The 15,543-nt window shown below is 37.9% G+C and overlaps 1 protein-coding gene across 1 annotated transcript in view; it reads left to right on the plus strand.

Moving 5' to 3' along the window:
• The window catches only part of DOCK1 (dedicator of cytokinesis 1), a 307,079-nt gene that overhangs the window by 285,280 nt on the left and 6,256 nt on the right, over nt 1-15,543 (plus strand). The window contains 3 exon segments of the mRNA XM_009278124.2: nt 1,284-1,482; nt 6,914-7,067; nt 10,943-11,088. Of these exon segments, the coding sequence (XP_009276399.1) occupies nt 1,284-1,482; nt 6,914-7,067; nt 10,943-11,088 (499 nt within the window).

Below are 15,543 nucleotides of genomic sequence, written 5' to 3' on the forward strand. Positions count from 1 at the left end.
CCATTCACCACAACTCTCTGGGCCCGGCCGTCCAGCCAGTTTTTTACCCAGCAATAATAAATAAAAATTAAAAATAAAAAATAAAAACTCTTTAAACAATGAAGTTTTCCTTTAAAAGTTCATTGAACCCCTAAAGAATTTTTCCTTTGTAGCCAGAAAAAAAATAGTCATGGACTGTAAAAATTGCAGAGCTGATGGTAGTAGTATATCAGCCTTGCCTATATTCACACACTTGAAGCATTCCAGGTGGGAAAATACATCTGCTTTTTGGAAACTAACCTTCCCCTTCATTATTACCTGACCGATTTTTCATTCTGGAGTTTATCTGTAATATCAGAACAACTAAGCTCAGTCCTACTGGCTCCCCCTCACCAGGGCATGCTGTAGGTGAGCAGAGGTGTTGATCTGTCAGTATACATGTGCACACTCGTATGGATATATATCCTCATGCATGCATGCAAAACCACACATACACACACAGGGTGTTATTACAGACAGGAATGGTGCTTGTGTCTGTGGTTAAACCTCTATGCCTCATGCTTTTGTGCAATGTATAGGTGTTTCCTTTGCATTAAGGGTGATATTGTTTGCTTTTCTGTGAAAAGGTACTGTAATTTTGATGAGTTACAAGGATTAGAAAGCGTTTTACGATTTGCATAGTCAACAGAAAATCACTACACCTCTGCAAAACAATTTCTCAACTGTTAATCCTTCTCTGGGGAATAAATACATCCTCTTTCTCCACCAAAAAAAAAAGTCCAGGAGGAATTTGGGGACTTGGCTATTTTTTAAAGAAATCCTTACAGCCATTGGTAGACATATGGACTGCCTCCAAGGTGCAGGGGAAGTAGGGGTGACATTTCTTTAATTCATTGTACAGTTACCTGCACTTGTGTAGTGCTGATTTCCACTGGAGTTTGCAGGCATCTGCTGGCACGCCTGCCATGGTGCCACAGCTTATATAGTGGGAGGGCTGAATTAGAAACTCATTTTTATGTAAACCACGTACAGTGAAACTCAAGAGTTTGTGTAGCTGTAAACCAGTAAATTTACTACAGAGCAGGGAAATACATGGTACTGGTTCTTCAGCAGTTCCGCAGTAAATTTTATTGTAAGACAATTACGATTGTTATGACCTTCTGCTCCCTCCTTTTCTCTCTAATGATTTTTCCTGGATTAGCAAAGCATCATTAACTCAAGTGAGACTTTGGGAAATAGTAAATGAAAATTAGGTGTTTTGAAAATAGTATTTTATTGATCCAAGCAACAACACTTTTCTTTAGGTTTGTGCTGGAGCCCCTCCTTCCAAAAAAGATGCATTCTAGGTCTCAAGATAAATTGGACAAGGATGACCTAGATAAAGATAAGAAAGAAAAGAAGAAGGAGAAAAGGAACAGCAAGCATCAAAAGGTATTTGATAAAGAATTTAAATCTACTGATATTTCTCTGCAGCAGTCTGAAGCAGTGATCCTTTCAGAAACGGTAACTTTATTAGCAAGTAATGCTTTATCTAATTCTGAGGAGTGTTCTTTATCTTTTTAAATCAAAATGTTGATTTTTATGATTTAGTTTATTTTTAGACCAAAAATAACTCTAAGGGACTATGCTACAATGTTAATATATGTGATAATGAATCAAAAATACAGATTTTATTTACAGTGTAAAAAAATCATGGTATCTCATATGAAAATCTTACCAAAAGCTATATATGACTATTTGATAAAAGGAGCAGATGGTATATCCTAAGTAAAATAAATGCTACCATTTTAGCAGCCTTTTGAATTTATGGTTCCCAATAGATCGTGATGGGTTTTCTCATATTTCAGCTGACTACTGCAAGACACTTTTTGGTGGAAATGTTACAAGGTCATTCCATGCATGGCAATTACGTATTCTTGAAAGGCTATTTTGAGCAGAAAATCGCAAGCTGTTCCACTGGTGGCTGTGTGTAAGAATATTAACTACAGGGCATATCTCTCTTAAGCCCTCTCTTCTTGGCATATATTCAATTCACTGAAACTGTCCTAAAGGCTTAGGTAACTTGAGAAGTTTTACCTCTGAAACTGAAAGCAAGGCCATTTTAAGCTGGAGCAGGGAGTGCGTGAACTAACTGTAACCTCCAAATCTCTGCCTGGACACTTCTTTTGAGGCCAATAGTTTAAAACTTGCCCTCCAGAAATAAATGTAATGTTCTTTTAAAGACTTGCACAAGTACTTGTAAAGCCAACTTTTAACTCAGCAGAGTCTTTCCTTGGTGACTGTGTCATTTACATTGGACTTTCAAAACGATTTCTCTCTGACCTGTGATGGACTAGATCCTTTAAGTCTTTCTGTTTGGTATTTGTAGCGGAATATTACTTAGATGGTCAGCCATGGTTCCTCTGTTTTCTGGATTTGCTCCTTCTTCTCCATCCAGAGATGACCTAATCTCTCAGATGTGTCTTCTGACATCTTGGAAGATCAGAGTTGTTTTGTCTGATGTGGCCTTAGGCCCAGTATTAGCTCGGCAAAAACTCAGATAAAATCCCTTTTGTGCATCTCAGGCTTTTCACCCAAACTCCTTTGAAGCCAGTGAGTTTTTCCGTTGACTTCAGTAAATTTTGGATCAGCCCTGGTTTGTTTAAATGGAGATTCCTCCTGCCAAAGCCAGTCAGGTGAGCATCATTAGAGTGTTTTCAGACAGCAAATACGTTTTGCATAGATTTCCATACATCTCATCTTTTTGACACAATGCATTCAACTCTGCACATTGCAGCAGTTGTATTTTGACTAAGCCTGAGTATTGCAATGGCAAGGCTTGCACTCACATCTCCCAGATCCCCAAATGGACTAGCAGAGTTTGTGGAAGAAGAGCATGAGCCACAGGAGAAGAAAATTGTATTTCGGGGCAGCTCAGTCAGCTGGACTTGCACAAATCCATGAGACCAGATGGGAGGCGTCCAAGGATGCTGGAGAGCTGGTCGATGTCACTGCAAGGTCACTGTCATCTCTGAGAGGTCTTGGACATTGCAGAAGATTGCTTATGACTGGAAAAATGCAAATGCTGGCTGGAAAGGAGGACATGATAACCCTTTAAGGCATATTCCCATTTGTCATCTGAGGAACAAAAATGAGCAAAGCCCAACATGGTTTGACTCAAGTTTTCTACTCTTCCCAGTCAAGAGCTTTCAGTGGATGACTGGTATGACTAATTTTCCCCTGGTTATAGAGAGGGAGGGAAATTAAATGTCAGAATTAGTTACAGTTACTTTAAGCTTCTTGAAATCCACAGATCAATAATATGAAAAAGAGTTTAGTGGTGAGAGAAAAACTCTCCCTTTTCAGTATCTGCAAACTACTTGATGAGCTCCAAAATGACCAAGTCAATTTTTAATGCTTGGAGTTAGTGGTTCATTTTCTCCTGTAGGTGAAATAGAGGGAACACTTTAGAGATTAGTTTACAAGCGTGGTTGTACAATTCCCACTGCTGTCTTCAGGAATTTTGTACAGATAATGTCAAGAAGTTTAAAGATAAAATTTGTCTTGTCTTGAAATTTTTGCACCCTGGAGACATATGTCCCCTATTAATGATATAAAAGGGAAAATGTTATCTTTTGTGGGTAAGTATTCAGCTTTTCCATTGTTCTACTTTTGTGGGCTGCACTGCGTGCAAGTTCCTTTTTTAAGCTGAAATTGCTCCCAAAGCACTGCTACTGCTGTGTTTTATGAAGAAAAAGGTATTTTGATTTCTCTTACGTTAGGAGCTTGAAAGCAGAAAGTTCGCTAGCTTAAAAATAGATGATGATGAGATGGAGAGGGGAAAAATTAAGGATTTTTTTTTTCCAGAAAAATTGGAATCCAGATTTGACTAGAAATGGAAATTAAAATAAGATTTAAAGAGCTTTTAAAGTGAGATTTCAGTAATAAACTACTAGTAGTTACTAGCTTTTCCATTATAGTTACTGGATTCCTTCTGTTGAGAATTTTAGAACTCACTTGTACCATTGCTAATTCAATTACAAGATTTCAGTTGTTTGGTGAATTTTCTAATGGATTCTTAGTTCTGACTTATAAAATATTTGGGGGTTTTACAGCAGAAGACGTGCTTTAGTACGATGACAATTTATAAATACCTTCAAGAAAACGAATGAAAGAATAACAGCCAGTGTGCATTTGTCAACACCAGATCGGTCAAGCCCTTCTTCCTTCTTTCTGCGGTAGAGGAGGAGGTTCTGTGGGTAGGAATGATGTGGCAGACACCCGATGTGCCGACTTCAGTATGACTTTGGGCACATCTCACACTATGTTCTCATGAGCAAGACTGGGCAATGAAGTCTGGTCTAAGGTGGTGCTGAAGGATACATAGCAGCCTGGAAAAACTGCGCTCAATATCGTCACGGGTGAGACGGAGTAAATGAGAATCCATGATGGATTTGGATAGTGGGATGTGTCAAAATAATCTATGTGCAGAAGCACAGCGCGTGGTCAGCCTCTTTAATCGCTGGCTCTGTCTCATGTCTGTTTATTAATAGGAGGGTTCGATGTTTGTCACTACCATTTCATCCAGGTGTCATCGCAGTTTACAACCAGCCCGTGCCAGTTGCAGCTGGCAAATAACAGGCTTGTGCTTGACAGTTTAAAAGTCCAGTTTCAGATACTCACCCACACACACGCATGCTCACACACAATCACCTGTTGCCTGACAACACTTGTATTCTACATTATTCTTCGCCCACCACATAATAGGTAGTTACCAGTGGTTTGCTTTCAGGAGGGAAGGATGCATCAATAACCTCATATATGAATCTGTTCTGGACCCTGTGTTATTCACTCCTAATTGGTTTATGCAACATAATTTACAGAGAATATCAAGTGAGAGGCGCAGCAGGCGTGTCAGACAGCGGTCATTCCCATCTCTGCAGAGCTTCTGCTGCTCTTTTCAAAGATGATGTTGTCTAATTAAATGAGCGTTTCCATCACTGCGATGGACTTTCTTATATAGGAACTTCTTTTTTTCCAATCAAATGAATCTTCATGGAAGAACATGGGAAGATTATAAAACTACAGAATTATTTCAGGGAGCTTTCACATTTTCTTTTAAAAGGAGCATTCAGGGACCATTTTGTCTAGTTGTATAGCTTAAATACTTTTTTCCAAATTTCACTGTACTCATAATGAATTTATTGACTGATCAAAACCCAAGCGCTAATTACAGAGATCTTGTACTACTATGATCTTATCAGAAGATAAATTAAGCACTTGGGTATCTGAAGATGATCACTAATGTCTTTATAGTTTTCTAGAGATTTATATCTTCTTTTAAGTATCACATAAACTTCTTTAACATAAATTCTCATTGTTAGTTCTTTGATTCCATGAGCTGATAGCAAACCTAACACTGAAGCCAGGTAGTTAACAGACCACTCGAAAGCTTGTGTAAGAAATCAGAGTAACAGGCTGTACATTTTATTGATTTAGTGACATCTAACACCACTCACTATTGATCCTGCTTTCATTAGACCAAAAACAAGTAGCAATGGGTTCATTATGGATTAGTGGTCTCTGAAGAGTTCATATTCCCTAGCACAACTGTGATTTATATGAAGCTTTAAGAAAAGAACTGTGATTTATATGAAGCTTTAAGAAAAGGACCAAGCTTGTCAATCACAGAAGAAGTTAAAATTTACTTGAGATAAGTAGCTACAGACCAGGTTAACTTGGGAACTTGATTCTAGTTGTTGGGTTTTCTCTTGGTTCTGGCATTGCAGCTTTCCTAATCAATTAGTGTATTTCCTTAGTTGCTTTTTTATAATTACATGCCTTGGAGAAAGTGATTACTGTGCTTATCCATTCTACTAAAAATTTGCTTTAAAAGATCTTGAAAGAAGAAACCTTTGGAGTCTTTAGGACCTGAATTTTAGTATCGGGCAAATTTCTGAAAGGTTACCCTGAGGTCTTGATGAACTTTCAAAAAAAGTTATGGTCATTCATTTCTCATAGAAGGGTCTCAGAGACACAGCCTTTTATGCAAACCCTTTTAGGGTTTGTTTTCTGAAAATAAAAGGAAGCACTCATACCTCATTTTAGATGTCTCCTTCACAACCTACTTTTTAAAAAAACATTGTGAAATGACAGAATTCTTCAAAAAAGCATGAATTGCTGCTGGCATTTTCTGTTTTGTCCTATTGCAGTACCTTGGCTGTTCTTCCCGTCTTAACTTCAGGTTGCTGCTCCATTTTCTGTGATCTCCTGGAAATAAAAAAATCCTTTCTTCACTGCAATTACTGGAAACATGAGACCTGGTGGATGGGTAACAAACAGTAGAGCTCAGGATTAAACTGAGCAAAAGGAATTACCTTAACAAAAGCATTAGTTGCCCATCAGATTACAAGTATCATTTCAGGGTTTCTGATGGAAAATTTAAATGGACTATGAAGCAGCCAGAGCAAAACAATAGGGATATTTCAGTGAATTAAATATAAGCACAAACAAGTACCATCAAGAAAGTGTTTCTGGACAGATGATGTCTTCCTCAGAAGAGAGTTTCACCATGCAAACAATTAAAGAGATAAATTTTAACAGGGAAGTAGAGCCGCATGAGAAGAAAGAAAAGATTTTGAATGCTGTATAATCTTGTGTAAGGATATAGACTTCCTTAGCTGTTATTAAGCAAGCATTTGGGGAATTGGCTCATTACTTCAGAAAAATATGCCAGGCTACAGGAAGGTGTGTGCATTAAGTCTCATTGTGATGCCTGGGGAGAAGGGAAAAACATTTGGAGCTGTGAAATACTGCATTAAATCAGAAGTATTGTATGTTCTCATTGCCCTATTACTGTTTAGGAGGTAGTGGGGAAAACGTAGCACTCCCAAGGTCTGCTGCTCAGTAACAACGTGTATGCCTTTACTGTCTCACTGGTTTTGTCCCTGTGCAGATCAGCCCACTAAGACCACAAAGACCAAAAAGCCAAGTCATAAACGTCATTTCAAGTGAAAGACGTTTCTCCGTGTCTCCATCACCTCCCAGCTCCCAAGTGACGCCACCCCCAATAACTCCACGGACAAAACTTTCTTTCAGCATACAGTCCAGTAAGTCTTTAATTTTAACTAAATTTTCTTTTCCTAGCAAATTTTATGCAAAATAGCTTCTAGTGGGGAGATGTATTTCCTGAGCATTGCATTACACCTTGGTTTGAGTTCTTTGAGTTAGTCTTTTTGCCATCACCATGGGATTGCTTGCAGGAACAAGAACTTGCCTCTTAACATCATGCTCCTTGCATTTGCCAGCAAAAAATATTTCAACAAAATACAAAAGCAAGGAAAATTATTGCATCGAAAAAGTTTCTTCTCCTTTTCAAGTAATCATTAACAATTACTTAGGTATAGAGTGTAACTGTCAAAAATTAATGTTGTACTTGATTCTATATTTATATTGGTGCATAAAGGCTGAAAAAATAATCTTTCAATGTAATTGTACCTTAAAAGAACTTTTATTTGCTACATAATGAGTACAAGCCAGAAGGGGAAAAAAAAAGTCAGTCTTTTTCATGTATTTTTTGTTTGACATTGACATCTATCCCTCAGTTTTTCTGTAAAATATTGTCTGTTTGCTTCAGTCTTCAGGAAACCCTATTGCAAAATGGGAAATAATACAACACATTTCTTTTACAGTGGTGTTTTCCCAAAACTGTTATTCAGAGTTTTCAGTTGCTAGCATGTGATAAAAAAAGAAGAAGATCTTTTTGATACATGTACTCAAATGCTAGTATGATAGTCAAGAGTTCAATGTTAGTAAAGAGGAGAATAGATGATCAGTTTTAAGAAAAAAATCTTGTTCGATCAAGGTCGCTGTTTTATTTACTTTGTTGATACTTAAAACCTTTTCTCTTAAATAGTGAGTGTTTTGGAAAGTTCTTGTTGCCAATTGCAGATATATGTCCTGTGAGCAGGAATGTGGTTATTTTACAAATCTATAGCAGCAACAGAATTGTCGTCTAAAAGGCATCTGGCTTTGTTTTAATGATTTGAAATTGTTGGTTGCAAACATGTGGAAGAGGGATAAGCAAGTGCAAATCAATGCAGCGTTTCCTTTGCATAGTCAGACACCCAAAACAAGTATTTTGATAACGGTGAACTCTCTCCTTTCTTTACAGTTTTGATAGCCAAAAACTACCAGTGTGCTAAAAACTGGAATTACAGAGAAGTAGAGTATATATACTCCTGCAAAAGATATTCTTTGAATTGGATTATTTCTTCCTGTGTGCATTTTATTAAAACTAACTTGATCTCTTTTTTTAAAAAGTATCTGAAGCTATCATGTATTTCTGAGAATATTTATGTCTATGTGCTGGAGATTTATGGGTGTTATGTAAAATAGGTTCAGTTTATTGCAAAATCCATGGCACTTGTCCATAATCGTTTGAGGAATTGTAGTGATACAATTTTTTAGGAATTCCAAGGATAAAGAAGTTACTTCAGTGCACAAATTGGCTAAAAGCACTTAATGGGTTGCTAAGCAATACTGCTTGCTTGTTAGCTGGCAGTTTAGGAGAATGGAGTGTAAAATTTTATCATTATGTTAAGATGAAATAAAAGTCATCTAACTGATCTCTTGCCAGCTCAAAGATATTCTCAGTGGCACGTGTCCAGCAAAGAATAAATATTCAGAGCATACTAGTCTGATGAAACACCTTGAATAATGGTAGCAAACCAGAAATTATGAGTAATTATTTGTATAGTGACTGAGTTAGTGAGGTATAGTTCAGCTGAATTGAGCAGGAGAAAATTAATAGATCTGTACCAAATAGATCTTCTTGAAACATGACTGAAAATTACTGAAGTTTGTGTTCGATACCTGTTTCTGCAGTAGGGTAGATGAGTCCTGGATTTCATTAAACTTGTGTGAGAGATTAGCTAGTCAGGGCAAATAATTTTTTTCATTATAGAATATTGTTGTTCTACTAAATAGTTTGCCAGATTGAGTGCAAATATGTTGTTAATGTATATTGTGAACTATTCATGTGGATGGAAATACACATTTACAGGGATTTATTGCTGTCTTACAAAAGGGTGAGGTTGTAAAGGTGCCACGTACAGGCTGTAGGAACACGGTGGGGGCTGCAGAAAATTAGAGCTGTAACAGGAGCTGGGGAACGTAGAGAAAGGGAGAGAAGCAGAGCAGGATACAGTTGCATGGACAGTTGGTGACCATCCAGGTTGTTCAGAGTATTGCAGACCTTAAAGTAGAGTTTCCTCCAGACACTGTTTCCTCTGCAGCTCTAGTGAAAACATTGCTCACCTGCCTTTCCGTGGATCTTCCAAATGTCAACCTTAAAGAAACAAAGAGTATGTGTAACTCCTAACAAAATTTGTCTTGCCATCTTCTTGGTAGCACCTATTAGTCTACATGTAATGGCTTAGATGAAGTTAGTAGATACTGTAATATTATATATGATGAAAAGATGAAGTGTTCAGGGCAGTTAAATTCAGCTACTAAAAGGTTGTAAGACTAAATTTCTAATGTTTATCTATGAACAGAGCAGTGATGCTGTGAATGAAGAGGGAAGTTCATTCGCGGCATCAATGTTTAGTTACAAATGTTTTCCAGTTATATGTTTTAATGACATGAGCTTAGCAGAATTAGATTCTGATGAAGATATTTAAAGGAAAGTATTATGAATGTTTGGGGAATGGAGGAATTCTGTATGTGTAGAAAAGGAAGGATGAAAAACAGGAGCAATGGAAAAAGCAATGAGAAATTCAGATCCTGGAGGACAAACAAGCTTTTCAGTCTGATGTAGAAGAAGCCACTGAAAGTTTGAAGTCCCAGGATGGAAAATACTCTTCTTCCTGGCGTAGTTGAAAGTTCAAGTGAAAGGATGAAGAGTAAAATTACAGTTTTCAGTGACAAATCAATACATCCACCTTACAGTTAAATTGTGTTAGTGAGAGGCCATTTTAGAGAACAATAAAAGGACGCCTTTTGTAAGATATTGATAGGAACCTTGCAATAAAAATATCTACATAAACAAGTCCTCCACTTGTTTCACAAATCACCCCAGTAAAATAAAAATAACCTTTTCTCATTTCCTAAATGAAAACGCTTCCCTAATTTATCAAAAATAAATTAAGTTCCTTATCTCATAGAGCTCACAGTGGGTTTTGCCTGTGTTAAAATGACTGAATTGCCCTGAAATACACCGTGGGTGGATTTCTACACAAAAACCTATGTATCACTCAGGCCTCAATAAACTTTATTGTCCCTCAGGCTATTCGCCTTTACAGCACGTATCTGCTAGGATTTATCTGCTAAGAAAAGGGAACTTTCTACCCAGTGAACAGTAATAATAAATGTTTTGTACTTTCTCTTGCGTGATTTTATTTACTCGACAACTAATGACTGCTCATGTATTATAGTTACCTGGAGTTTGAAAGTTTTTGAGAGAGATATAGTTAATTATAGGCTTTCATTTGTGCATTTTATTAACAAGAAGCTTTTATTTTACTGGGGGAAAGTAAATAAAGCTTAGCTGGATTATATTTTGTTAGTGCACTTACCAAAATTTTTATTGTGTATTAATGTCCAAGGTGAAAATGCAGAGCTTACAGCTGAGAAAATTATATTTGCTAAACTATGAATATTTTGGCATGAAATCTGAAGGAAAAAGTATTTTCTATTAAAAAGAGGGGATCATTCAAGTATTTTGAGCCTATCCTAAAAATTAGCCCAATGCGACTCCACAGTGCATACTTCCCGTTGATGCGGGGGTGGGTTCATTTGTTCTACTTTCCTTTAAAATCCCTCATTAGATGAGCTGCAGATAATTATAGAGGCAGTGAAGAGCAGACAAAGATATCGCATGTGCAGCATTATCGCAGTATCAATGCCATAAGAATTGGCGCAGTCTGGATCTTTGGATTCAATTCAGTTATTGAAAGAGTTAACTCAGCATTGATTTTTACAGATCTGGAGCTGAATGGTATGTCCAGCTCTGACATCCCCGACGTTCCTCCTCCTCTGCCTCTCAAAGGAAGCATGGCTGATTATGGGAATCTCATGGAAAGTCAAGACTTGATCAGCCCGACAACCTCTCCCCCTGCCCATCAAAGGGTGAGTCCCAGAGATGATGATAATTTTCTGCAATTTTCTTTGCTTTTCTACTTTGCACGATCCACAGTGAGATGTAATCCAGAGATGTCTGCAGTTGCAAACGAGCATCTGGAGTATGAGGGAACGGCATCACTCACGGGGACCGACCTGAAGGGAGGTTGGGTTCATTCTGGTTGAGAAGACTAAGCAAAATGTTGTTAGCTGTGTTGGTAAGGGAGCTTAAACTGACAGGATATAGTCTCAGCAGCAAATTAGATTTAATAGCCTTTCAATCCTGTCTCAGGAAAGGAAATAAAACATGTACCTGACATCTTTCCTTTCTGGAGCTCTGTTCTGTCATCATTTAATCGCCACTTGTTTCCTAGAGGCAAACACACGTGCCCCCTTTGAGGGAAGGAGCTCAGAAACACTCTTCATCATCAACAGGGTTTTCAGCTTTCTGAAGAAAATACACTTTTTCAACTTTGTTTCCTGTATCCTGGAAGCTTTTAAAAATAATTTGGCCCTTTTCTTTAAAGCAGCACTTTTGAGAAGGACCATTTATTTCCTTTTTGGAGAAAAAAATACGTTTAAAGAGGTTTTCTTTTCTTTGACTTTGAAATGTATAACTTTGGCCAAGCTGTTATTTTGTGGAAAAATTCTCAGCGGTAATGATTCTTTTTTGTTTGCAGAGGTATCTTCCAGGATTTCTCTGAAGTTCATCATTCAAATGAAATTCTGTTGAGTAATTTGCTTTTCAGTAAATTTCGTGCTTAGAGAAAGCATTTCTAATCTCAGCAGAGAAAGAGTCAGGCAGGCATTTAGTTTTGACTCTGGGAATAGTTTTATTTAACACAGACTATCACCGTGCACAACAGTACACAAGTCTGGCTTTTCCCATGGTTGAAATTGTAACTGTGTTGTTGCAGGAATTTAGTATTTTCAGGCTAAAGGGGGAGAAAAAACAGATATAAAAGTAACTTCAGGAATGTGAGTAGTGTTATTCAAAACACAATGCTTTATTCATTATATGCATATATTGAAAAATTCTCTATTCCCATCGTCTCTTCCATAGTTCTTCCCCGTGGCTGGTTTTAGTAAATATTTTCACTAAATTTTTTTGCGAACCCTTTTCCTCTAATTTTCATCGAAGTATACTAAGCTCTTACCCATTTCCCTGACTTCTCTCTCAGGGGCCAGCTCTCGCTTGACCCGAATACAGACCTCTGAGTGGAAAATTACAGAGTGTACAGGAGGGCTGCCAGGAGTTTTGTCTAAGGAATCCATCTTCATGAAGAAACCTGAGAAATTCAAATTAGGTTTCAAATTTCTTGAATTCCTCCCTGTATGAGCTCCAGAGTAGTAAATTTGTTTTGTATGATATACTGCAAGTTTTAGGTCATGGTAGTAGCTCAGTATTGTTAACATGAGTTCAATTTTTAGCTAAAAAGCATTAAACAATGAGATGATAAAACATGCGGTGAGGAATAAAAATCCCAATAGCTGGGTTCTTTTTCCATTCCTTGCGAGGCTGTTTGAAGGGGTTTCCACTTAGTGGACAAATGCTAGATATTTACTGTACTACTTGCAAATGCCACCATGCTGTGATGGTTAGAGCCCAGACCTGAAGATGACTCAGGTTGCAGCCTCGGTCTCCTTGCTGTTGAAGATGTGACCTTGCATAGCTCCTGTACCTGTCATGAGCAGGGTTTCCGCATCATTAAATGGAAGTTCATAAAAATAGTAGCAATATGCTCCCTTGGGTTTTTTTGCAAAGTTTTATTCAGGTCTTAATATTTTTTCTCTTTACAGTCTTCACTGCTCAGACTTGCTTTTTTTTTAAATTTATTTTGTAATTGTAGAAATGGTCAGATGCAATCAGATATAATCAAAATTTTCTTCAGCATTGTATTTTTATAAACTTTACAAGACGAGGGAATATAGTTTCAAAGTCTGAAAAAAGGATCTAAAGCAGATTTGTCAGAAAGCCACATGTATTAGGCTTAGAATTAATTTTAGGAAAGGCTTCTAGTCTTATAACAATCACTCTGCGCATTTATTTCATCAGGCTTATAGGAAGGAAGCTGTTAAAGAACATAAGGAAAATGAGTAGTGCTGGGCATGAAAGATCAGATGGGTAAATTCTTATTACTGCTGTGATTAAATCCCACTCCACAGTTTTTAATGGCTTGTGTTTCATGGGTCAAATAGCTACATACTTCATAACTTTATAATTCTCTGCCTAGTAAACTGATTGTCTTTTAAATTACACATGCTTTGTATCAGTGAAGAAAAATCAGTAAAAAATATTATAGATAAGTTTATCTTAGTAGCTTTTAAACTGGAAATATCTCCTTGTATGAGAAATTATTACGTGGTTCACTCTGCTTGTCTTGCAGTCAATTATGAAAACCAAAAAAAGCGCTGTAGTGAACTGAAAAGCATGCAGTGATAAATGCATGAAGAAATACTTCAAACTGCAGGCAATAGTGTCATTTAGTGTCTGAGAGGGTAATCTTAGATTATTTGGAGTCCACTATTAACTCCGTCTACCTTAAGTCTTTTATCCAAGTGATCATCTAATTATAATTTTCTGATTGTGCTTTTATTCCTTGTTAACTGTGATACCCTTATATATATCTTTCCTTGCACTGTATGATTTTGTCTGCTAAAAATGTTCTTAATAATATATGGGAACATAAAAAAAGAAGTCTACGACTCCTGCAAGGATTATTATTACATCAAGGGATTCCTTTAGGCACTTCTTATTCTTTATGGGATCATCCATACCCTTGCATACAAATCAACTGCCTGCTTAGTATTCACAGCAAGAAGGGAAACTCAAAGAAAATAGACAAAGGAGCGCTTATATCGGCTATATCGGCGTTATCGGCTAAAAAAATCAATAAAAAATCAGGAAATGCTTATTCTTTATGGGATCATCCATACCCTTGCATACAAATCAACTGCCTGCTTAGTATTCACAGCAAGAAGGGAAACTCAAAGAAAATAGACAAAGGAGCGCTTATATCGGCTATATCGGCGCGTTATCGGCTAACGCTCACTAAGCATCAGGTAATGGTTTGGATGAGAAGATCTCTATCAATCTGGCATAGATGGAGAGCTTGTCAAGGAGGGATAGCAAAGGCTGAAGCGGTGTGTAATGCGAGGACCGGAACGGTCTTGCATGGCTGACAGCGATGGCACTTATTTTGACTCTCTGGGATCCTGTTGCACGAGGAGCACTCAGACTGGCTATTTGGATATAATGGAAGTGTTTACGCAGAAGGAAGAATCCAGGGGATTTTTCATGTGTTGCAATGCATATACTGCAGTGCTGGTCATTATCTCATAGGTTAGCCACAGTGAGCAAAAAATTACCTTAAAGGCTTCAGCAAATGGACTCTGTACTCATGTGGACAGAGAAAAAGAGTTGAGGCTAGAAACCCAGCTGAAACTACAGAGGCAGCAGGTAATTAGGGAGCACTGCTTCAGGGTTTGCAATTTTTCCTTTTCCGATGTTATTTCTTGGGAGAAATCCCCTTCCTTCCCAAAGTGCCTCGCAGCCCCGTGGCTCCATTCCCTCTGAGCATCGTGGTGCCACCTCCCCAGGACCCCCGCCGCTGGTTTGGTGGCTCAAGGCTTGCTGCCAGCTTGCTTACCACAGCAGCGGGAGGTCAGTCATTAGCAGCATTATCCCATGGAGATGTTGGAAAAAGTGAAATTAGAAAAAGTGCATTATTAATCCATTATATTAAATTAGAAAGTTAACATTGTGGACTGCATTTGCTCACAAATGGAAATAAATGTCTCCTTTTCTGTCTGATACTCCAGATTTTTAAAAAACAGACTCTCTGACCAAAAGCTTTCCATGATGTGTAGTAGTATATAATGTGCCCAAAAGAAAAAAAAATAAAAAATTGGTTTTGATTTACCATCTGGTAATTATTTTTGCCTGCTGGAGATGGGAAGCGTTGCAAGCCCTTCCTCCAGTGCAAAGTCTCTACCACCTCCCGCCTTGGCTGGGCTGGGGTTTGGTGGGTTAAGCTCTTGCCGAGCAAAGAGTTTCTAAAAACTCACCGTCACTTTTTAATAAGTCTCAAAATCAATGGACTGCCATGGCTTATTACAGGATTTTGAGTGAAAAATGTGTTCTTCTGTTGGCTGCCCGGAGACATAGAGCCCGTGATGTGTCCCTGAGCAGCACCCTTGATTTTGTTTCAGAAAAGGCCGTGTCGCTGCCCTCAGTGTTGCGCGGGATCAAGCTGCGGGTTTTGCTCTGGCCAATTGGTAATGTATTTGTTTATCGCTCTCGCAGGGCCCAGGCCTTCACTAAGAAATACAGTTTCGGTCTGGAGTCTAAACCTAATTCTGAGGGTATTGCTCATAACTCTTGAGGTCTGTTTATGTACAGACCAGAGCAGAAAAACGGTGCTTTTGGAAATCAAGTTAGCCAGCACGGTCTGAAATACTAAT

This window comes from Aptenodytes forsteri, unplaced genomic scaffold (assembly GCF_000699145.1).
Source record: "Aptenodytes forsteri isolate BGI_AS27 unplaced genomic scaffold, ASM69914v1 Scaffold15, whole genome shotgun sequence".
Lineage (NCBI taxonomy): Eukaryota > Metazoa > Chordata > Aves > Sphenisciformes > Spheniscidae > Aptenodytes > Aptenodytes forsteri.